The sequence below is a fragment of the Prionailurus bengalensis genome, chromosome B3 (genome assembly GCF_016509475.1).
Source record: "Prionailurus bengalensis isolate Pbe53 chromosome B3, Fcat_Pben_1.1_paternal_pri, whole genome shotgun sequence".
In the NCBI taxonomy this organism is placed as follows: Eukaryota; Metazoa; Chordata; class Mammalia; order Carnivora; family Felidae; genus Prionailurus; species Prionailurus bengalensis.
This window is the reverse complement of record NC_057355.1, coordinates 122278169-122300019: the sequence shown is the minus strand read 5'-3', so window position 1 is coordinate 122300019 and position 21851 is coordinate 122278169. Positions and strand designations below refer to the sequence as shown.

Below are 21851 nucleotides of genomic sequence, written 5' to 3'. Positions count from 1 at the left end.
CAGTAGCAGTCAAGAGGTCAGATCCTGGTAGATGGGGATGACAGGGCTTTCAACCTCTTCGTGTTCAGGGCTCCAAGAAGTGCCACCTGCATCCAAAAGTCCAACACAAATTAGTCATGGGCCTAAATGAGGCTGGGACCTGCTGAGAGCCTGAAAGAAACAGGGCAGCAGGAAATGAGGTAACCCCCCAGCCCCCGTAAGCTGGGCCCTGATCCTCCTGGAAGTCCACGATGACATTTACCTCTATGTCAATTCTAAGCAGTGTCCACAGTGAGCCTGTTGGACTCATGACAGACTGGCTCCAGCACTGACCCAGCCCTCATTTGTACATGAGCAATCCACAGGCTCTCTGTGTATTAGCCCGTGTCGCTGAAGTCTATCCACAGGTCCTTTACTTGGTATCTTAAGTGGACATGAGTGTGTACGTTATAATGTTGCCTTTGGGTAAAGGTGTACAATCCATGTTATTCACAGATTCTGGTTACCTCTGTTGAAAGGTCTTTATTTGGTATCCTTTAAATTGGACTTAAATGAACCCGTAAGTAACAAAATAGCCTCTGTTGGATGGTCTACAGTCTAAGATGTTCATGGATTGAGCAGACTGCTTCTTCTCTTCCCAGGTGCCATGCCTCACCACCATGCCACTGAAAGTGAGGGAGCCGTGTTGTGCTAAACTACACTGCTAGCTAAGACTTGATGGGGATTGGCTGGGATGAGGAGGGGTAAATGCCCTACCTCTTCTTTCAAGTCCAGGCTTTACTCTCAGCCAAATGAGAAGGTAGGGAGAGGAAGGGTACAGGTGAAAAGTAAGGCTGTGGAGTCTAAAGCTATTTCCGTGCAAGTCTGGTTGCAACTGTTCGGAAAGGGCCCAGAGCTGGAGGGAGCAGGGACGATGAGTGGAATCAGAGGTGTTTTCCAAGGCTGTGGCTTTAGCTACCATTGATTCTGCAGTGAAATTGTGGGCGATGGTGCTGAGAAGGGACTTCAGATCCCTGTTGCTGTGGTTTCCTGAAATAACCTTCCCTCCTAGGGGAATACTCATCCTTCTCCTCTGTTTCCGGGGGACTGCTGGGGACCTGTTAGGGACTGGGATAGGAGGCGCAGGTGCTGGCCTGCGGGGCTCAAGCAGGCTGTGTGAGGGAGAAGGGTTCATTTACAGCCAGTGGGAAAGATCTCCCAGGGTAGGATCAACAAGAGTGGAGCGGCTTCAGCAGGCTGAGGGTGACAGTCTGGGACCTCAGGAGTCACCCTGACTTCAGGGGCCTTAAGGGTTCCTGTTGGCTAGTTTCGGGCTCCCCACACCTCTGGTCAGGTTTTTTTCTGGAACCACCGAGGCTGACACTGGTGGGTGGCCAGGCTCCAGGCCTGGCTCCCAGGGGAAAGGAGACAAGGCTTCCATGTGGTTTCTGCCCAGCCCGTGTAACCGGAGCTGGGAGCCTTTATTCATTTCAGGAAAAAATTGAGCACAGCAATGAGAGAGGTGTAAAAGTGAGAGGGGAGAGAACAATACTGACACGGGAAGAGCAGGAAGGACAAAGTCTGGTCCCATAGGCAGCCCAACACAAAGCTTAAGGGAGGGGAATCTCCCATCACCAGGCCCCTGAGGCCAAGCACACCAGAGAAAGGGGAACTTGGGACCCAGGAACACCAGGATGTGGCACGGAGGTCAACACCGTTGAGCGTGCAGCTAGCACCACAGCAGCCCTGTGCGGCCTGGGGCAGGACCCCTCCAGCCCCACACTCCAGAGGCCCTCCCACCCTTCAGCTGGTTTCTCAGCAGGAACAAGTAGAGACTGCAGCACAGGGTGCTCTGGCACAAAGAATGCAGTCAGTGTGCCAGCCCAGCTTTGCGCCTTCCCGTACTTCGAGGCTAGAGGGTGGGCCTGGGGATGTTACATCAAAGCCAAAAAGCTACTCAGGCAGGGGACCCAGGGTGCACACAGATACATGGGCCTCTGGGCACGCTGCTGACCAGAACTGGACCCTAGCTCGGAGCCAGGAGGTCAAGTCCAAGATGGAAGGAATGGGGCGTGTGCTGGCAGACAGGGTCAGAAATCAGACACAGCCAACCTCTGGGCCCCTTCTGCTCCTTGGAACCCTGGCCCTAGGCTTCATGGTACCTGGGCTGGGGGGCTGCTACCCTCCCCACTTGGCCATACCCAGGAAGGATGGGGTCTGGCATGATGGGTGAGGGGAACATGACTGTGTTGAGGCCATGTTGAGGGAGGGAGAGGACTGGCAGTTAAGGTGGGCAGGAAGGTGCTCTAAACACTGTTTCCCAGTGTTCTGAGCTGGCACTGAGCACAAGGAGCTGGGCTTTGGGGAGCGGTCATCGCCACCCCGACCCACCTTCATTAAGCAGCTTTCTCTGACCTCACCTTGGGCCCTCCTCAGCCAGCAGCTCCCACCCCTAGGGGCAGAGGAGCCCCCACTGGGTGATGGAAGGCAGTCCTGAGTCAGGAGCCAGACCCCTGTTCCTCACAGGAAGTAGATGAGGTGAAACCAAGGATGGTGACTAAGGCCCCAAAGTCCCTGCCTCTGCCTCCCCAGAAACTGCAGTCAGGCCAGCCCCAGGGAGCAGAGCCTGTGTAAACATGCTCAGGAGGGGAGGAGGGGTTGCTACATATGAGAAAATGTTAAAAATAAATTAAAAAGCACCGCTGTATCCTGTGGTGGCCTCCACAGGCCCAAGGTCTCAGCGAGGAAGGGGGCTCCTGGGGGTTATCAGCTCAGGGTGATCAGCTCCCTCTTGCGGGCAGCAACAGGGGTGGGCCTCATTTCACTCTGTCTCCCCAGAGGGCTCTGGGGAAGGAGCCTGTGGATTGAGCAACTCCCCCCCCCCCCCCAATCTCCCTGACCCTAATCCCCTCTCCCCTCTCCTCTCGAGCCCTGGGGTCCACAGGTCCTGAGTCCCTCCCCTGTTGCTAAGTGGCTTGCAGGAGGCACCCACACATAGACCTAGAAAAGGCCTCATTCATTTTCGGCTGCACGCCTCCCAGAGTGAGCCATCCCTGCCTCCGATGTGGAAACATTGGGACCACCACCCCACTCCCTAAAAACAGGGATGGGATGGGATGGTGAGTCAGGGGTCATGACGGCCCTTGAATTGGTCTGGCTGGGGACTACAGTCCAGGGGCAGGTTAGGTCCCTCCCCAGGGCCCAGTGACCCCTGAATAACCCAAGGGACTGCCCAGCTGGCCCTCCTGCTGGGCCTGGCTCTGGGCCAAAAGCTGCTGGTGTGGAGAGCCGCCAGCCCCTGGGGCTTCCCCGACAGCACTCGCATCAGCAAAGGCATCCTGTCTCCCTCCCTCCCTCTTTCTCTGCTTCTCAGGCCCCATCCATCTCCCTGGCAGGCTGGGAACTGTGCCATCTCTACTCCACCCCCACTGGTGACCCTGGTGGGTCTCTGGTCGGCAAGGAGCGTGAAGAGGACAAACCTGGGCCAGTTGCCCTCCCCGGGAGAAGCTTCAGCGGCGAGGACGCTGCCCTGGCCCAGCTTGCTCTGGGAAGCCTCAAACTGTTCTGAAAGCATCTCACTGGACTTCTCCCCAGCGCAAACTCTACCTCAGAGATTACAAACTGGCATTCTCTTTCATGTTGGGTTTTTACATTTTCTGAACTGATTGCCAACATTTAAAAATCAGGATATTTCACATAAAAAATTCAGAGTTCTGGCTTCTGGAAAAAAAATCAGACAATCTGCTAATGCAGGGCCCACATTCTGAGAATAGCTGAGCAATAGTTGCTGCTTGAAAGGGATATGCCCTCTCTCATTTGCCACAGTGCCCACCCAGCCCTGCTGCCCTTTTAATCCCCCGTCTGGCCCCGTGGGCATCTGAGGTTCTGGTCCTCCCTTTTCCAGGGCCTAGCCCCTGGCTGAACCCCAGCCATTTCAGTGCAATGAAACCTTGATGGTCCTCTCATCCTGCTACCCCTTCCATAACCTGAACCCTCTCTATAGCTTTCTGACAAGTAGCCATCCAGACTTTGCTTGGATACTTCCAGCAACAGAGAACTCACTATTCCCCAAGCAGCCCGATTCTAAACTCTCCCCCACATCCTTTTCTCACTTACGCTCCTCATTTCTCAGTCTTTACTCCTCTGTGGTGTCAGCCGCACGCTTGCCCTACCACGTCCTTGTTGTTTGAGCCTCCAGAACCTTCCCCCAACCCTGCCAACTTCCTTCCACCTCTCACTTGCCTGCCAGGTATCTCACACTTGCCAGGAAGACTGTGTAGTCTCCAGCTATTCAGATTCTTCCCTGACAAGCCACATGCAACAAATCTGATCATCACTGGTACCCTCAAACCTAGACAGGTTGCTAAATGAGGGGAGACAGGCACGAGGCACAAGCATCCTGATCTGGTCTTTGTTTTCACAGCAAGGACTGAGGTAATAGAAAGGGGGGAGTAGCAGTGCCTCTCACCCCCACCCTTGGGGACAGGACTGCCAGGGGATAGCCCCGGGCCCAAGTGTCTTACTCTGTCCCCAGCCATGCTTCCTGGACCCACTGGGTCTGCTCAGTCCCTACAGTCATGCTGAGCCCAGGGCAACTCTGGGCCTTTGGCAAGACTCAGCCCCTCTGCAGGGAGCCCCCTGGGCTTCAGCAACAGGCAGAGCTGGGCTAAGTAAGGAGACTAGGTAGGAGCTGGGCCTGGGATTTCCTCCCCCAGTGGTCTCTCCTGGGCTCTCCTGCAGCCCACACAGCACTGTCCATGGGCCACAAGCGCACAGGGCTGTCCTGGGCCATGGACTCTGCTCTTGGGGCAGATGTGGCCTTGTGCCAAGCTCCTGATATTGGCCACACAGACCTTTCCCAGGATGATTTCTACCCTGCTTCCCGTTCCCTGGCTCAAGATTCTGCCAGGGCAGACAGAACTGGAGGAACACCTCCGTCCCTCCCCCTTCCCCACCCCCATCCTGCCACAGGCTTAGGGGGCTGGGAAATTTCCCACAGGTAGGATGGACTCCAATCCCAGAGGGACACCAGCAGAGCCAGCAACCCCCTCCTTGCTCAGCCTTGTGGCACTTAGATGTCCTAAGCACTGGCCTTCCAGCCACCGGCAGATCCATTAGTTTTGTTTTCCCCAAATCCCTTAAACTTCAGTTACTGGGTTAAAAACTCCAAAGAAAATACTAACTGCTTCTTGGCCCAAAGTTCGGGGGGCTTGGCCCAGCGGGAGGGGCAGCAGCTTGGGTGGCTGAGCTGGGACAGGCTCTTCCTGCTGCCTCCCACCCTGCCCGGTCACCAGCCCCTCCCTCCCCACGAATGAGGCTGGTTCTGGCAGATGGATCCCAGCCAGAAGTGGTGAGGCTGGGCACTGCCACGTGCCTCACACCCGAATCTGGTACCCGTTGAGGTCCGGCATGGCTTTGGGCTCAGAAGGCTTCTTCTCACCCGATGGCCTGCAGGGAAAAGAGAATGGAGAAAGGGTGAGGGGCTTGGCAGGGAGGTGGGGGAGGAGGGAACAAGCAGTGGCTGCTCCTGGTCACTCCCCCTCCCTTCTTCAAGGTGCCCCAAATGCAGCAGTAAAGTCCACGTGGAAGTGTGTTTCTGGAACCCTGTCCTGCCTGTGCTGTCCTGAGTGTGGTCCCTCCACTCTCTTGCAGGCTCTTGCTCTTTGCTGGAGGTCCCCTAGTCCGCGGTTGGCTGTAACAACTGAACTGTGTGCCTCTCTGCGTGGGGAATCTGTTCTCTACAAAAGCTGCCTAGGTCCAAGCAGATGACACTGCATATCAGAGGCCTGCTTGTGCCCCTTAATCATCCCCGAGCTGTGGCTCCTGAATGACAATGACACTAAATCAAGAGCCAGACCCACATGCAGGGGACACACCAGAGGCGGCCTGGTATTTTAATGGGATGTTTCTCGCAGGGGCAAAGTCACCCGTCAACGTGGCCTGCTAGCCGCAATCTGGTGTTAACCTCTCCCAACCACTGGGAGAGTTCCCTGTCTGACAGGGGCCCACCCCTCCCACACGAGCTATCTTAGACCCTCTGTGTGGGTCCTCTTGCTCTGGCAAGAGCATGGAGTAGCCAGTGGGCTAGTGAGTGGCATTTTCTCCGGGGAAACGGGACAGCACTTCTACCAGGAGGTAGCAACACAAACGCCTAAACCCACCAAACCTACATCGCCTGCCTCTGGCAGAGGCCAAAAAAGGAAGGGCGGGAAAAGGGTGAGAAAACGTGGGGATTTAGAAGATGAGAGGGAAAAGCCTTCTTCAGGCTCCCCCAGGTCCCTCACCAGCATCCCCCCACCCCCCCAGGCACAACCCCATCCCTCACCGCCTTTCGCTGCGGCTGTTCCTGCGGTGGGGGCTGGACTGGCCCCTCTGTGGGGAGGAAACGTCCTTCTTCCGGTCCTTGGTGGGGGAGGGAGGGCCAGTCCCTTTGCCAATCTTGGTGTGGAGGAAGAAACAAAGTCTCTCACTTAAGGCTTCCCTAGAGCCCCTCCTGCCTTGTCCAAGCCAAAAGCCCTGAGACTGCCCTGTCTGCAGGGTCATCCCGAACCTGTTTCCCAGGAACTAAAGCTGCCGGGCAGAGCTTCCTCTGCAGGACAGCCTGCACTTACTGGCAAGTCACCGAGCTTTGTGCTGTTGTAAGAAGCCCTCAGGCAAAGGGCCATTTACCCATGCCAGACAAACGTGACAGCTGGGGAAGCAGCCTATGTCCGAGCTCTGGGTGGGATCTACCAGCCCCAAGGGGAACATTGGCTATCTCAAGACGAGCAAAAGCTCAGACTGGCGGCTATGTACACTAAAGGAAAAAATGAGAAAAGCGACAGAATCCCCTTTTACACAGCATGGTCAGCTTGACCGGAATTCTCAAAACACAGCGTGGGGGTGCTAGAGGGGGACAAATAACTTGGGGAGTCCTGAGCGCCAAATAGATTGGGAATCACAGTGCTAAAGAATAGGGAACTCTTGGCTCCAACTCTAGGTCCAGCCCGCTTTGAAGCCCAGGACTACTCCAGCAGCAGAAGCCAGGGTGCTGGGCAACTGGTGATATGCAGGGGAGGGCCAGCCCCCGAGAGCCAAGCAAGGTCACCGCAGCTGGCTTCTACCCTGGGGAAAGGTGTGGTCACCGCACAAGGTCAGGCCTGAGGCCTGGCAAGGCGGGGCCAGCTGAGCTCTGACACGCCCTGCCGGGGCACCTGTGACATGCCTGCATTCCCTATTTCTAGACTGAGCTCCTGTCCCACCTCCTCACCACCTGTAAGGAAGCTACTGGGCAACATGCACTTCGGTTTCGTGCCCTGAAAACAGAGCTCCCACCTGCCACCAGCCGGCCTCCTGGGTTCAATAGTGAACAAGCAATGGGGAGGGGCTGAACCCAGGAGAGCCCAGGCAGGCTCCAGGGGAGGTACCCTGGTCCAGGGGGACCCAAAAAGAGACCACCATCTGTTCACTGTAAGGTTGGGTGGGGGCAAGCTTCTCAGCAGCTTGGCCCACCTGCTGGGGTACTACCCCCCCCCCCCCCCCCCCGTTCATTGCAGGTAGGAAAGAGGGAGAAGGAACAAGCATCCTCATCATCTTCCCATGGCATGACTTCTTCCTTTTTCTGACTTCCTCCCAGTCCTTTATTGAACGTGGGGATTGGGTACTCAAGAGTCAGGACACAAGACTGATGGAGGCTGCTTGCACCTGGCCCTACTTTCCCTCCCGACAGCCCATGGCTTCCCAACCAACGGCTCCACGGAGGGTCTTACCCCTGCCCTTCTCCCCAGGTTCTGGACTTGCCCTCTGCCCACAGCCAGCTCACCCGCTGCCTCCTTCCAGGGCCTTCCCTGGCCCAGTGTCAACAAGGAGCAACGGTAGCCGGTTCACCCCTATCACGCCCTGGAGCCTCACGCCACCTCTGCTGGGGTGGGGGCCGAGGTGAGGGGATTGGTGGCATTCCCTGGAGAAGCGGCGGCGGCCCTTCCACTCCCACAGCCGGTCAGAGGGTGGGCGCCGGCACTGACCTTGAGCCGCATGTCGCGGGCGTGGCGCTCCAGCTCCTTGCGGAAGTCCTCGCGGCCCAGCCTGTCCACGTCCAGCACGGAGTGCTTCCACTCGATCTGCTCCACGCTGTGCGGGTCGTGGGACACGCACTGGCCCAGCTTCACCTTCTTGAGCACGTGCCAGCAGCGGCCGTAGGCAGCTTCGTAGTCCAGCACGAGCTCACTGAGCGTGCGGAAGGCCGGGGGCTTGTACATCAGGTCCTCGCGCCGGCTCATGCCCAGCGCCCCATAGCGGCCGCCGAAGTTCACCCCCAGCACGATGTGGCGGAAGTAGTTCCCTGAGAAGTAGGTCTTGAAGCTGATGGGGAAGCGCTCCAGGGTGGGCATGCTGTTGGTGAGGTAACTGCGCCCGCCAGCCCGGCTAAGGAAACAGCGGCGAGAGGCGCGGGGTCGGAGTACCCCGCGGGGCCCCTCCACCCTGGCTCCTGGGGGACACCCCGTGTCTGGCCCGAATCCACAGCCCACCCCCGCCCTCTGCACCCCGCCTGGAGCCGAGCATGCAGTAGGTGCCCAATAAAGTCACCGGCTGGGCAAGGCCCCCAGCGATTAGTGGCCGCTGTCATGATGTCAAGCGGGGCTCACAAAGTATGAATAGCTAACTCCAGACTGCAGGGCTCTCCAGGGTCCCCGTGGCCGAAGGAGGAACGAGAGGGGCCCCCCACCCGCACCCTCCTTCCACCAGTCACACACATTTCCCCTCGCCCGCCCCTACATTCGCTCTCAGACACACTCTCCCGTTTTCTCTGTCACACATACATCCCTCCAGACGCAGACACTTCTCTTTCCCTCGCTGCCCCCACGCCCTGCCAAAGGACACACATGCCTACCCACCAAAACTCCCGTCGGCCTGGCCTAGGAGGCCGGCACCGCCGGGACCAGCTGCCCACTCCGACCTCGTACCCCGCCTACCCTGCCCATGCAGTCGCTCCATCCACCTGGATTTCCCACTGAGCACCTTCTGCACCAGCTCCTCCCTTCCACCGCAGGGCTGTTCCCCGTGTGCCTTGGCCTGCTCCTGTCACACCTCAGGCTTAGCTGTCATGGCTGACCTCCCCTTCTAATCCAAGTCAGCTCTCCTGTTTCTTTTCTCCGCCCCCCCCCCCCCTCGGTAATGATTTTGCTTCTTTGTTTGCTTGCTTGCGTTTGTCTCCCCTGCCGGAATGCAAACTTCTGAGAGCTGAGACCTTGTGTGACCATGTTCCCTGATGCCTGTCTGGGGACCAGCACGGAGCCAGGCACCTAACAGTTACTCAATAAACTCTTCTTGAACACACGAGAAGATGAACGGATAAAAGCTTGGAGCAGATACCCCGAACAGACACTGTGCCAAGGGTCCTATTCGCAGTGACTTGTTCAGTTGTCCTAACAACTTTGTGAGACAGACACTACCGTCGTGCCCTTTTGCAGAGGGGGCTCCAAGGCTCAGAGACGTTAAGGAATGAGCTTGGGGTCACATGGCGGGAAGCTGCGGAGCTAGGGTTCACGTCCAGGTCAGCCTGACCCTAAAGTCTATGCTGTCAGTCACTACCGTGCTTCCTGAGCCCAACTCCTTGCAAGTGTCTGAGGACACATAGATGAACAAGGCACAACAGGCTCAGGGAGCAGCGAGGAAGAGACACGGGAACAAACTCAGTATAGCGTCCACCGTGTGCACAACAAACGAGGAGACAGTGGCAGTTCTGTGGGGATGCTGAGGGGCTCCAGTCCAGATGGGAGCTGCTCTTGTCATCTTCCTGTCCAAGAGCCACGAGGTAACCTCTGAGAGGCCTCTGGGACCACATAATCCTGCCTGGACCGGCTTTCCGTGAGCACTGTGGGGAGGAAGCCGTCTCTCTCTGTCTCTGTCTCCACTTTGGTGTGCGTGGCCCCTGAAGAAGAGGATGTGGGAGCATGACGGAGGCACTGGCAGTGGCCTGAATCAGTTCTCAGGCACATCCCGACAAAGAACCCTTCAGACAGGGCAAAGCTTGTCAGGAGTGAGCTCCTGGGGCCTCTGCGGGAGGGGACTGAGGAGGCGGGCCTGTAGTTCCTTTGTACAATTTAAGGTAGGTATGTCCATGAGGGGTGGGGGGAGTGCCTCCCTCAGATGACAATCCTCCTCAGGGGAGCTGTGTTCCTGGCCTGACCACCGTGTTCTCCTCCTCGATCTGTCCCAGGGAGTGGACCCCTTGTTCTGTTAGGCAGCTCCCCTGCTGCCCTTTCTGTAGCACTAAGCCAGGCACCTACATCAGGGCCCGGGGACGGTGGGGAGGCAGACAGAATGTTTAAGAGCGGGTAGGTGTCCATAGGGGGAGATGGGAGGGGTGGGCAGAGGCGAATCAACATAAGCCTTGAACTGGTAAGACTGAGTGATTGGGCACATGGGATTCACTATATTGTTCTGTTTGTACAAGCTTAAATTTTTCTGTAAAAAAACAAAACAAAAGGCTAGAGCTGAGGCATGGACTCCTAGAACACAGAACTGGCCACGAACACCAGTCTCCCTCCTGCTCTGATCAGGGGTTTGTCTGTCCCACCTAGATACCCGATGACCCAGCTATAGGCCTCAGTTCTGCCCTTTGGATGGGGGTGACCAAGAAACTTTTTTTTTTAAAGCCAGTTCTATTTCAAAGACCCCATCTAACATCTCTACAAATCAACATGTCCTGCAAATGCCAACATTTGGGCATTCAAACGGCTTCTCCCAGACTGTCTGGTTCTCAGAAATGGCACAAGAGCCTTTGTGAGACAGTGTGCCTTGATTTGGGGTTCAGAGAACACAGTAATGGTGTCCAGAGGACTCAGAAAAGAGCTGCCCGGTGGGCCTGGAAAGTTAGCAACTGAGTGGTTGGGGACTGAGCTCCCCCTCGAGCTCCTTCACTTTGGGACCAAGTTCATGACTGCTGGGAGGGCTCTGAAGCTCATCCAGCCCTCCTCTTCCAGAAAAGGAAGCTGAGGCTCAGAAGGGCTAAGCCCACCTGCCCCTAGTCTCCAAGGGCCAAGGAAGGATACATTCCCAGGATCACGGCTTCCAGGCATTTGATTGGCAGAGCCTCTTTGGTCATCTCCTTGGCCAGGTCCATCAGCCTGCGGGGAGGGAGGCAGAACACTGAGGACAGATTCTCCAGTCTGGTAGGGGGTGGTCAGAAGGAGGAAGCAAGTCTAGAAGTGCGACAGGACCGACAGCTCCCTCCCTTCCAGCTCGGGCCCAGCACCTGCCCACCCCTCCAAGTCTGTCCTGAGCCTAAAAGGGGAGAAAAGAGGCAGCCCCTGAAAATAAAGAAGGAGTCCCCTTCCTTCTCTCCTCCCCTCCCCTCCTTTCACTTCCTTCTCCCACCCCAGACTCCGGCTCCAAAGACTTCTGGGAGAGGGGAGCATGAATGGGGGTTGTGCCTTGGTAGACAGATCGTTGACACCCACCAGGCTGGGAGCCTTCTATGAAGACGGTGTTGCAGGGGCCGGTGGGAAAGCATACCAAGGATGCTGGGAACGTTGGCATTGCTCTTGTCCCTTCCGGAGCACAGTGAACACCCCTGACTCAACAATGGCTTCTCCAAAGAGCTTGTAATTGATTACAACTGCTCCCCCACAGCTGGCCAGCTGCCCAGGGCAGAGACACAGGATCTCAGGCAGTTAACTGCCCAGTGACTCCCTGGTCTGCTCCTGAACTTGCAATTCAGGCCACTTCAAGACAGCCTATCCCTGAGGCTGTTTCCTTCCTCCTCGCCAAATGCTGCTCTCAGGCCTGGGAATGCAGCCCGGCCACTGGCTTTGCTCAGGAGGGGGTTGGATTCCTACATCCCACCATCCCACCGAGGCTGGAGCTGGGCTCCCAGCACACGGCAACCACGGGACAAGAGCAAAGCTTCTGTGTTAGGGAGGCTGGATTCTACCCAGGGGTTTGGAGAGGGGGTAACGAAACAGTTTAGCAAACAAACCATTTTAAGTAGTTTTCGTAAGAAAGCAAACATGGACAGACTATATGTGAAGATGTAAAATTCAAGTTAATCTCTGAAACACAGGATTTTAAGCCTGCACGCAGCTTTCGACTGAGCCCCCAGACCCAGCTATGGCGATCGCTCTTCACTCTGCTCTGCCCTTAGGGCTTCTCTGGGGTGAAACCAGCTAGAGGTCTGCATGGGGTGAAGGAAGGGCAACAGAGAGATGCAAGCTTCTCTCCCAGGGGTCCCTGCTTCTCAGACCCTGGGCCTTGTACTAAATGATTAGGATGGAGTCCAGCAAGGCAAGTGGGGCAATATACAGGTGCCCTGCAACGGGGAGGATGCAGGCAGTTGCAGAGAAAGGAGAGAACGGGAGGGCTGGCTCGCTCCTGCCAGGCTCAATTCTTATTAAAGAAAAAAAAAAAAAAAAAAAAGGCTCACGTACGGACATCTACCTGGGACCACCCTCTGTCATCACCAAGGAAAACTGGGGGGGCTGCCCATCACCCCACATAGCTCAGCACAGATGTTGGGGTTTCCATCAAGGAGGCCCTGGATATTCATCTCGGCCAGAGGGTCCCCCTGTACGACAACCTTAGAGCCCCACAGTGGTACTTGCCCCTACTGGCTGGCTCCCTTGGGAAGTGTCCCTCCCTGCCTCATAAGCTTCTGCCCAGAGGCTCTCCCCAGGTGCTCCAGCCTACCTGGGGGCACTATTAGCCTGGATGCAGAGGGACAGGGTGTTCCCCAAACTTACCCTGTCAGAGGTCTGCTCTTCTTAATTTCAAAGAACTGTGTCCCTGTGTGATTGTACCTGCAGGTGCCAGTTAAGGGCTTCCTAGCTTGTTCTGGAAGAGCTGTGCCCTTCTGTCCCCACCCATCCCCAAGTTCCAGGGCCCAGCACTCCTGGGGTGCAGGCTGGGTAAGAACCCCACAAAGTGCTTCCACAAGGTACCTTGGAGGATGCTGAAGACTGGAACATCTGAGAGCAGAGGAGAGCACCTGAGGGGAGACTGAGCAGTGGACAGCCCTCTGCAGCACACTCCCATTTTCAAACCAGCCGAGAAGCAGCGTGAACAGAGACCGGGCTGGAGCAGGGGACCAACGCAACCAAAGTGCTGGGCGGTGCTCCTGAGCCAAAGGCATCCCCTCTTTGGGCCACAGCTTCCCCACTGGGAAATGGAAGGACCGGACCCAATTTCCATTAACGAGCTTGTCTTTTCTCCTGCTCAGGACCCATGCCTGGTCCTTCCATCCCTGTCACATGTGCAGCTTGAAGGGCCTAGGGAGAGGACTCAGGACACACAGCTCTGAGCAGCCACAGGGGGATGGAAAGGCCCAGAGCAGGGACCCCAGGGAACCAGGCTCAGAGGGGCCAGGTCTTTCCATGCTAGGCAGCCAGCCTCCTACCAGGGGAGAGAAAGGCAAAGGACTAGGAGAATGTTCCAAGATGTGGAAGTTACCTCCTGGAGTGTCAAATCCTTGTTCTCCTCCATCTGCCCCCCACTTATTGCTCATGAAACAGCTTTTAAACAGCCCCGCGGGAGCTGCTCCTTTCTCCTACTGGGTCTGGATGGACAGCAGAGGAGGGTCTGTGCTGGCGGCCCGAGACACGGCCATCCCACCAGCAGGTCGCTCAGAAGACATTGCCCTGTCATGCAGAGGAGGTGGAGTGGGGGTGGGGGGTGGGTAGGGAGGCCCAAGTGGGTCTGGCATTCATCAGATAAAACCCTCCAGCAGTCAGGCTGCGCTGGCACCACGAGATGGACACAGAGGTCACCTGTGAGTGGCACTCTTGGGAGCCATGGGATCCGGCTGCTCTGCTGATGCCTCTCCAGCCCTGTCTGAAAAAAGCCCCACTTGGGTGTTTGGACCAGCATGCCAGCCAGATGGTGGCCATGACCCTGAACCAGGGAGGATACTGCAGCTCCCTGATGTAGCGCTGCACAGCTTCCAGGCGCTCAGGGACGGGCGTGGAGGGCTGGAACGTAGGCACACTCGGTATGGGAATCTAGGGACCAAGAAAGAGTGCTGGTCATTACAGGGAGGCTCACCCCGGAGCTTCCAGCCACCCGACACCCAGGATTAGCCCCCAGAGAAGCCACCACCCAAAGATGGCCTCCCCCTTCCTTCCTATCCCGAGCCTCTGTCCTTGGCAACTCCTGCCAGAGACTCCGGTCAGGCCCCCACCATGGCCATTTCTCTCCTTCCTGGCACTTGACGGCATTCCTCATTTGGAGCTTCTGTCGAGGTTTGAATTTTATGCTTCTGTAATAATTTTAGAAAAACATAGATTGCCTCACCAGCTGTTTTGAATTGTAACAACTTCAAGTTGTTAACAATTTGAATTCAGCAACTTCAAGGCTTAACAAGAATGTCAATATTGGGGTTAAGTTCATTTGCATTCGGGATTTGCTCTGGTTCAAGTGCTGGATCAAAACTAATTTACCTGGTGTCCCCTTTCCTCCCTGCCCTGCCTGGGCTGGGGTGCCCCTCCCGTGGGAGGGGTGGGTGAGTGCGCCCCAGGATTACAGCACATGGGAAGGCACAGGCCCTCCAGCTGCAAACTGGGCTGCTGAGGAGGTCAGCGCTGCCCGGCGGGAGGGACGTTTTGGGACAGGTCTTGCCATGGATCTGCTTGCCATGGCCTGGCTGCTTTGGCCATGTTCCCCCTTCCACATCCTGTTTCCTGTCAGCTCCACGTCTGCAAGCAACATGAGCAACCAGGTAACTGGGCTCGCCTCCTCACCAGAAGAGACTTTCCAGTGCCCGGCCCAGGAAGTGGGGAGATGGGGGGGGGGGGTGCCAGGCAGGCACCTCCTGATGGCCAGAACCCGTGGGCTGCCCGGCTGCCAGGACTCAGGTCAGGAGCTGCAGACCCGCAGCCAGGCAGTCTCCAGGAAAGAGGCACTGCACAGTTGTGTGCCCCAGGCCACAGGCCCCCTTCTCAGGCCCGGGGAGCCTGCAGTTTGGCCACATCAAGCCAGTGAGGCTGAGGTGGCCCAGACAGGCACCAGCTGGGGGCCCTCTGGGGCTACAGAACTCCTCCAGGCGGAAGCAGCAGACTTCCAGGAATAAGGCCCACCTGTGGGGGCTCCCCCTTGGCCACCAGGATATCCTGCTGGGAGGTGGCCTCAGGCTCCTCACAGAGAGGTCTCTCTCGCTCCCCCTGAGGCCTCCGCCCAGCCACCCCCTCAGTTCACATGGAGCCCACCCGGCAGGCTGGGGCCGCTGAGGGTGTCAGTCTGCATGGATAGGGGTTATGTGCGAGGGAAAGGGCAAAGCAGGCGCCCTGTGTGAACTTGGGGCAGGGCTGGGGTGGGGGAGGTTCTCCCTGCAGTGAGAAGCTGAGCCCACAGGGCACAGCCTTTAAAACGACGGGGCTACAATGTCTGGGGCCCTCATGTGGAGGGAGGCGACACACCAGTGACCACCGCACACTCACGTCTGGGGTGCCGCTGATGACTGGGACACAGGACAAGCTATGACAGACCCCTACTGGCTCTAAAGGGTAAAGATGCAGGAGGGAAGGCCCGGCTGGGCGTGTCCGGAGCACAGTTCTGCATGAACTTCCTGTCCCTTCCTTGCCGGTCCCCTTCTTCCTGTCTGGGCAGTCCCGAGCAGCTGACCCCTCTCTCTGGAGGAAGCTATTTCCCCTTTTCACATTACACTGCTGCCCAAACCGATGCCACCGCTTACAGTCGCCAGGGGGATAAAAGCCCCAGGACGGGGCGGCGGTGGGGGGGCTCTCCCTCTTCCTGACCACTCTGCCAGATGAGCTCCAGAACTCTCTGAGGGCCTAGCCCAGCCTCCCCCCGTGTCAGCATATGGGTTAGTGGGGAGGTGGAAGAGGAACTGGAAAAATGCCTTCACACTGTGCTGTGAACAGCATGGCGCCTGACCTCCTCAGGTGGAAGGTCCCTGAGAGGCAAACAGGTCATCCCCTTCTCAAGTGAGGCCTTCTGGGGACTTGCAGGAGCTCTGGATAGAGACGGAAAATACGCCCTCCCTTGGGACACTCCAAACAAGGAGGGAGCTACGTTCACCAGAGCCGGCCCTGGGTCAGGGTATCACCGGCCATCCTGACAGAGAACCTAGGGACTTGTCACTCTGGGACAAGGAAATGACTCCAAGAGAGGCAAAGAAAAAGACGTGGGATTCACAAGCAGGGCCTCAAAGGCTGCCACCACTGAGGCATAGCTGGAAGGAGCCGTCTGGCCAGCTGCATGACTCACGTTAACTTGTGTGCATCAGTGCAAGACCCCATCCTTCTGAATGTTCTCGCACACACTCATTCGCTCAAAACAAATAAGCAGGATTCTGTACATCCAAAACGGCCAGGTCCGCTTTAGGACTGGGAGCCCGGATTTGCCCCCCCACCCCCGGCCCCCACCTACAAACCGGGAGCCAGGAGGGGTCAAGGGGTGGGGTTAAGTGGGCTACGTGGCAGTGAGTGAGATCTACTACCCAGATCTCTCCGGGGACAACTCCTTCCCCACTACCAAGGCCAAGGATTATCCCTAAAGTCCTGGATTCTATAAGACAGTCTTTCTGATGGAGGCCGTGTCAGCCCTGCGCAATGAGAATGCTTGGGGGAGGTGCAACAGCCCGCAGATGGATGTGGGGGCAAGAGGCAGGACAGCCTGGAGGTCGATAGAGCCAGCTCTGGAACCAGACCATCACTATCCAAATCCCAGCTCTGCCATCCGCTGTCTGGCATCTAGTTCCTTAACATCCCTCTGTGCCTCAGACGCCTCGTTTGTGAAATGGGCAGCATAAGAGAAAGAATTTCATAGCATAAATGAGATGCTATGTGCTGAGGCCTTAGAACAGGGGCTGGCGCGCAGCAAAGGCTCAATTCCTGCTCGGTGTCGTTACAGTGTGTGCCAAAGCGATTGGTCAGCACAGGCCGAGGCCGCCGGCAGGGTTACCTTTTTGGAGGAGGTGTCCAAATTCCCATTCTGCAGCAGCTCCGTGGCCAGAGCCACAGTCAGGAGACCTTCAGCAGCTGGGTCTGGGATGAGTGGCCACTGAGCTTTTAAAGGTGGTGACAGCTTGGAACATCAAGGAGAGATTCTTATGAAAGAACACAAACTATTCCTGGACCTGAGATCCTTTTAGAAATGGCTGTCCTTCAACAAACTGTATCATCCTCTTAAAGGATGTTCCCCTAAAGCACCTGTGGGGTGACCGCTGCACCCTCAGTCCTTGCTCCATTGGCTGGGTACACATGACATGCTCACCTGTTTCACGTGCCTGGCTTCATCAACTCCTCCCCAAGTCCCTCAGACATCGGTATTGCTATTATCCCCATTTTACAGCCGAGGAAACTGAGGCACAAGGAGGTCACATGCCTTCCTCACAAAAACAGCTATGCGAGAACTAGGATTTGAATGTGTTGGATTTTTCTGCCAAGCTCTTTTTATCACATGACACTGCAGGGCTCCCAGACTGAACTGCCCGCAGGGGCAGGGGCAGGGGCAGGGGCAAGCAGCACACAGGGGGAGGCAGGCGGCGAGGCGGTGGTGGGGACTGTGGCCAACTGGAGGAGGGGGGACCCCTCCTCAGCTCCAGCTGCCAGCTGCTATGTGGGATCATAGATTCTGTTCCCAGATCTTCTCATTTTCTGAAAAGATGCCCAAAATCTGGATCTTTATGTGAAATCTCCCAATTATACATTTTGGCTCGAGTGATCTTTTAAAACATGACGCTCTCCCAACAAAACAGCTCTTGGGCCCACCATGATGTGACCTTTGCGGAGAATGCCAAGGGCATGGCCACACGGGGAGGGGCCAACCTAGTGGTCGTCCTCTCTGCCGCTGACACTCTGGGATCCAGCCACCGGTGCCTCCCAGACTCCACTTTTCTACTCTGGGCTGAGGTCCAAAAGGAACCTCGTACAGACATGTAGGTCCTCTGCCTGTGACATCAGTCCCGTGGTTTGAGGGCCAGTTTAGAATTTTTCCAGTCTGCTCTCAAGACTCCTTCCACTCCCACCACACTCCTGTCAGTCTTGGCATCTCCAAACCCCCCCCACCCAGATACTGGCTTCATTCCTTCATGGGTGTCTTTCCTATATGTGATGGCTAAAGATGACAAGAGGACATTACAGACCGGTGGCTCATGAATCCGTTGACTTATTTTAGTCTTCAGGAGTGGTAACAGTTTTGCAGGGAACCCTTCACACTCTTGCACAGCCTGATTTAAATATAAGCAAGGTGGCGGGAGAGCTGTCTGCTAATCACCAGCTTGCTGCTGTGGGAGAGGCGTGTGGCTCTGGCCCTAGGGCTACAGACGCCGAGTGAAGTCTAGCCTCCTGGCTTCCTGAGGAAAGATTTGAAAAAAGAGGGAATGGACACCCAGTAACAACTACTGGTTTGAGACTTTACCGTTGGTGAAATGCTTTAACGCATAGTCTCTCATTTAACTTTGACCACAATCCCCTCCATTGTACAGATGAGAAAACTGGCTCCAATGGGCTGAGGGCCTGCTTGAGTTCACACAGACAGGTGGGCGATCAAAACCAACATCCATATTCTTTGGCACGGTGCTTCCTTTCCAGGAATTTATCCCAAGGAAATAACCAAGGATGGACCCCCAAATTTATGTTTTAGAATTTTCACCGCAGTGTTCATCTTAAGAATAAAATATTAGACACCATGTCCAATCATGGGGGACTAGCTCAATAAATTTCAAGTTTATACATAGGACAATTACATAGCCATCTTATTCCCTTGGAAATACTGGGCTGTTGTTCAGCCTTCAACCTCTGAATTCTCTTTTCCAAGAAGACAATTTCTGGTGGCTCTGCCGATAATTTGGTAGAAATGAAACAAAACAGGCCATCTCCATGTCTACTCCACATTAACTGCCACTCTCCCGAGCCCCCTTACTTTCCAACTGAGCCGGCACGACTAAGCGCTGGGCTCTGACCTTTGCCCAAAGGGCTTTTCTTTGGACATTTCAGGTCTCTGCACCTGAGAGTGTTTCTTTAGTCTTAACCGTAATATTATAAAACCAAAAATCGCGCGCCTGAAAGTCTCAAGCACTCTTTCATTCGGCAAACACACGCAAGTGCCTGTGTTGTGCCAGCCACACAGAAAGCCCTGGAAAGACAAAGATGAATGAGACACAGCCTCAGTCTTCATGGGTGATGCAACTGAAGGGCAGCCATCATGGAGCCAGCCCTCCACCGAAAGGTTATCTCACTTCACTCGTTTCCACAGACCTTTTTCTAACTGCCCTGAATCTAGCGTCCAGCAGAGCAGAGGGCATGGAACTTCATAACCTGAGGCTGAGTCCTGGCTCTGCCACTTACTAGCTGTGGGATCCTGAGTTTTCAGTTTTTCCGTCTGTAAAATGGGGCCCCAAACCACACTTGTTTCACAAGGCTGTTGGAGAACTCAGTGGGATAGGGCATGAAAATATTTTCTCAACATCTGAAGCCCTGTGTCCTCCTAGTCATTTATTACGTGCCTGCCCACAGTTCACCGGCTTAGCAAATAAGATGTAAAGCCACATTAGTGTACTTGTTACTCTGCTGCCCTGCCCACAAAACATGGGTATTTAAAAAGGGATGGAAGAGGTGCCTGGGTGGCTCAGTCGGTTAAGTGTCTGACTCTGGATTTTGGCTCAGGTCACGATCTCACAGTTTGTGAGATCGAGCCCTGTGTCATCTCTGCACTGACAGCATGGAGGCTGCTTGGGATTCTCTCTCTCCCTCTCTCTATGCCCGGCCCCCCTTGCTCATGCTCTCTCAATAAATAACTACTTTTTAAAAGTAAAAAAAAAAAAAAAAAAAAAAAAAAAAAAAAGGGATGGAAGAAAGCCTCCTGGAAACAGGGCATGTGGATCTCACAGAACCTCAAAGGCAGTTGAGAGAAAGTTCTTCTGGACAGGCACAACCTATTTGTATTTTTAAAGTGCTACTATGCCAGTGGTCCCCTACCCCACCAAGGAAAAGTGTGATTTGGCTCTCTCAGCCCCAAGATCGCTAAAACCTGATATACCACTCCCCCCAACACACGTACACAATGCTTACCTTGGGCAGGTCTGTGGCCCCTCGGATCCGCTGGGCCACCTTCTCTCCATCGGGGTGGATCTTGGCCACGTGCTTCCACATCCTTTCCCAGGTGGCTTCGTCCACAGGCAGCCCACCCCGGTTGACAAAGAAGGGGATGCCTCCGTCTCGCAGGTCCTCTTCCCCTTCCTCCTCTGGCTCATCATCTCTCTGGGCTGAGGCCCCTTCACTGGTCTCCAGGCGTCTGACCCCAGAGGGGGCTGCAGCGGCAGTGGGGGCAGCACCGCTGCTGCCACCCCCGACCACCTTCTTCCCCCCTGGCATCCCCGAATCCTTGATGGGGGTAGGAGTATGTATCAGGAGGCAGGAAAAAATAGGTGGCTCACAGGAGGCCTCCCACACACCAGCTGCAGAGATAACACATGGCCAAACAGAGGGCAAGGCGCCTTTAAGAAACCAGGGCGTGGCTCCTGTACAATAAAATACTACTCAATAAGAAAAAAAAAAATCAGTGCCTCAACGTGAAGTAGGGGGTAGAGAGGTGGCGGTCCGGGGTCAGCCTTAAAGGCTTTGTTCTTTTTGTAAAACGGGATAAAGAGAACACACCCCAACTTGGCAGCCATCACAAAGCTCCCCCATTTGACAGCGAGAACAATGACGGGCAGCAGTCTGGGCTTGCAGAGTAAAGTCGGAGGGAAACTGAGGCCAGACAGCTCACACCTGCGGCCACAGAGGGTCAAGGCACCGGGTCCAGGCCAACCGGGTGCCCCAAGTCGTAGTTTTGGAGAACAATTTCGTCTCCAAAATCTCGCACGCTCACAGCAGCGCGCGCTCCGGGGGGTACCGAGAGGACTTCGCGCCGCATCAGCTCGGAGCCGGGACCCCCGGACAAGAGGGTGACGAGGGGGCGCGATTTCTCTGACGCGACGAGCCTGGGAGCCAAGACTCACAGCTGGCTGGGCGCGGGGAGAGGGCACACGCCGACGCGCTCATTCCACGCCCGCGGCCAACTCCCCGCACAAAGTGGGCTTTGTCTCGGCCCCCGTCCCCTCGCCCCCGGGAAGCAGCAGCTCAACTCCCAGAAGGGGGAAGGGCGCGGCGGGGGGCGCCAAGGCCCAGCCGGTCCCGAGCCGGGCGCGTCTCAGCGGGCGGACAGCGGGCACCCGGCGCCGCGCAGCGCCAGCCGAGCCATCACGGGGCGCGGGTCCCGCTCCGGGGCCGAGGGCTCAGCGGGGCCGACTCGGGCGGCGCGCAGGGGCCAGGCTGAGGTCACCGAGCGGCGGGCTCCGGCCGCGCGGTCGCAGCCTCCGGGTGGCTGCGGCATGGGCGGTGGCGCGGCCGGGCCGGGCGAAGGATGCTCCGCGGCGGTCCTCTCGCGCTCCGGCTGCCCGGGCTGAGTGGGAGGAGGAAGGACCGCCGAACGCGGAGGGAGAGCTCGGAGGCTCGCGCGGCCACAGCCCGCGGAGGGAGCTGGAGGCGAGTGACAAAGCCTCGGCAAGCGCGGGCTGCGCTAGTCCCGCCGAGCGGGAGGTCCACGCTGAGCTGCTCCGCGAGGCTCAGGCCGCCGCCTCCGCCGCCCCAGGGCCCAGCTGCCGCCAGCCGCGCGCGTCCCCTGCCCGCCCGCCGCCCACCCGGCTCGACTCCGGCCCGCGCCGCGCATGCGCTCCGTCCCCCCCTTAAAGGGCCAGCGCGTTCCCGGCGGGCCCTCCGCCTTCCGCCGCCAGCCCTGCGTCCCAAGTTATCTCTAGGATGCAGGGTGTCGTCCGCGCCGCTCTCACCTCTCTCTCAGGGCGCGGCGAAGCCGGAGACGAGCTGCGGAGGAAGCTCACAACGTGCCTCACGGAGCTCAAACTGCGTGGAGATTCCGGCCTCGGGAGGCCCGCGGTCGGGAATTTCCGAAAGGAAGCACCT

General features: G+C 56.8%; 2 protein-coding genes across 6 annotated transcripts in view; one reads left to right on the top strand and one right to left on the bottom strand.

Annotated features, from left to right (window-relative positions):
• Window positions 1-3595, top strand: part of ANGEL1 (angel homolog 1) — a 44796-nt gene extending 41201 nt beyond the window's left edge. For both annotated transcript variants that reach the window (XR_006293442.1, XR_006293443.1), the window contains one exon: window positions 3332-3595. The gene's annotated coding sequence lies outside the window, so the exon portion shown is untranslated. The remainder of the gene's footprint in view (window positions 1-3331) is intronic.
• Window positions 1399-21831, bottom strand: VASH1 (vasohibin 1). 4 transcript variants are annotated; one of them, XM_043556703.1, is made up of 9 exons: window positions 21719-21831; window positions 19962-20347; window positions 16852-16974; window positions 13843-13931; window positions 12678-12737; window positions 10992-11066; window positions 7962-8343; window positions 6284-6396; window positions 1399-5406 (listed from the first exon to the last, which is right to left on the bottom strand). In XM_043556703.1, exons 2-9 carry the CDS (start codon window positions 20262-20264, stop codon window positions 5334-5336), a joined length of 1218 nt encoding a protein of 405 aa, XP_043412638.1. In that variant the 5' UTR covers window positions 20265-20347; window positions 21719-21831; the 3' UTR covers window positions 1399-5333. The 4 variants fall into 4 exon arrangements, with proteins under 4 accessions (XP_043412638.1, XP_043412639.1, XP_043412641.1 ...); XM_043556704.1 differs by lacking the exon at window positions 21719-21831 and having other exon boundaries at window positions 12678-12734; window positions 19962-21526; XM_043556706.1 differs by lacking the exons at window positions 16852-16974; window positions 21719-21831 and having other exon boundaries at window positions 12678-12734; window positions 19962-21579.
• Between the last annotated feature and the right edge of the window lie 20 nt (window positions 21832-21851).

Coding starts and splice junctions, on each gene's coding strand:
- VASH1 (XM_043556703.1), bottom strand. CDS start 20,264: ATGCCAGGGGGGAAGAAGGTGGTCGGGGGTGGCAGCAGCGGTGCTGCC. Junction 6,397..7,961: donor CCCGCGACATGCGGCTCAAG/GTCAGTGCCGGC, acceptor CTCCACACCAAG/ATTGGCAAAGGGACTGGCCC. Junction 5,407..6,283: donor AACAGCCGCAGCGAAAGGCG/GTGAGGGATGGG, acceptor TTTTCCCTGCAG/GCCATCGGGTGAGAAGAAGC.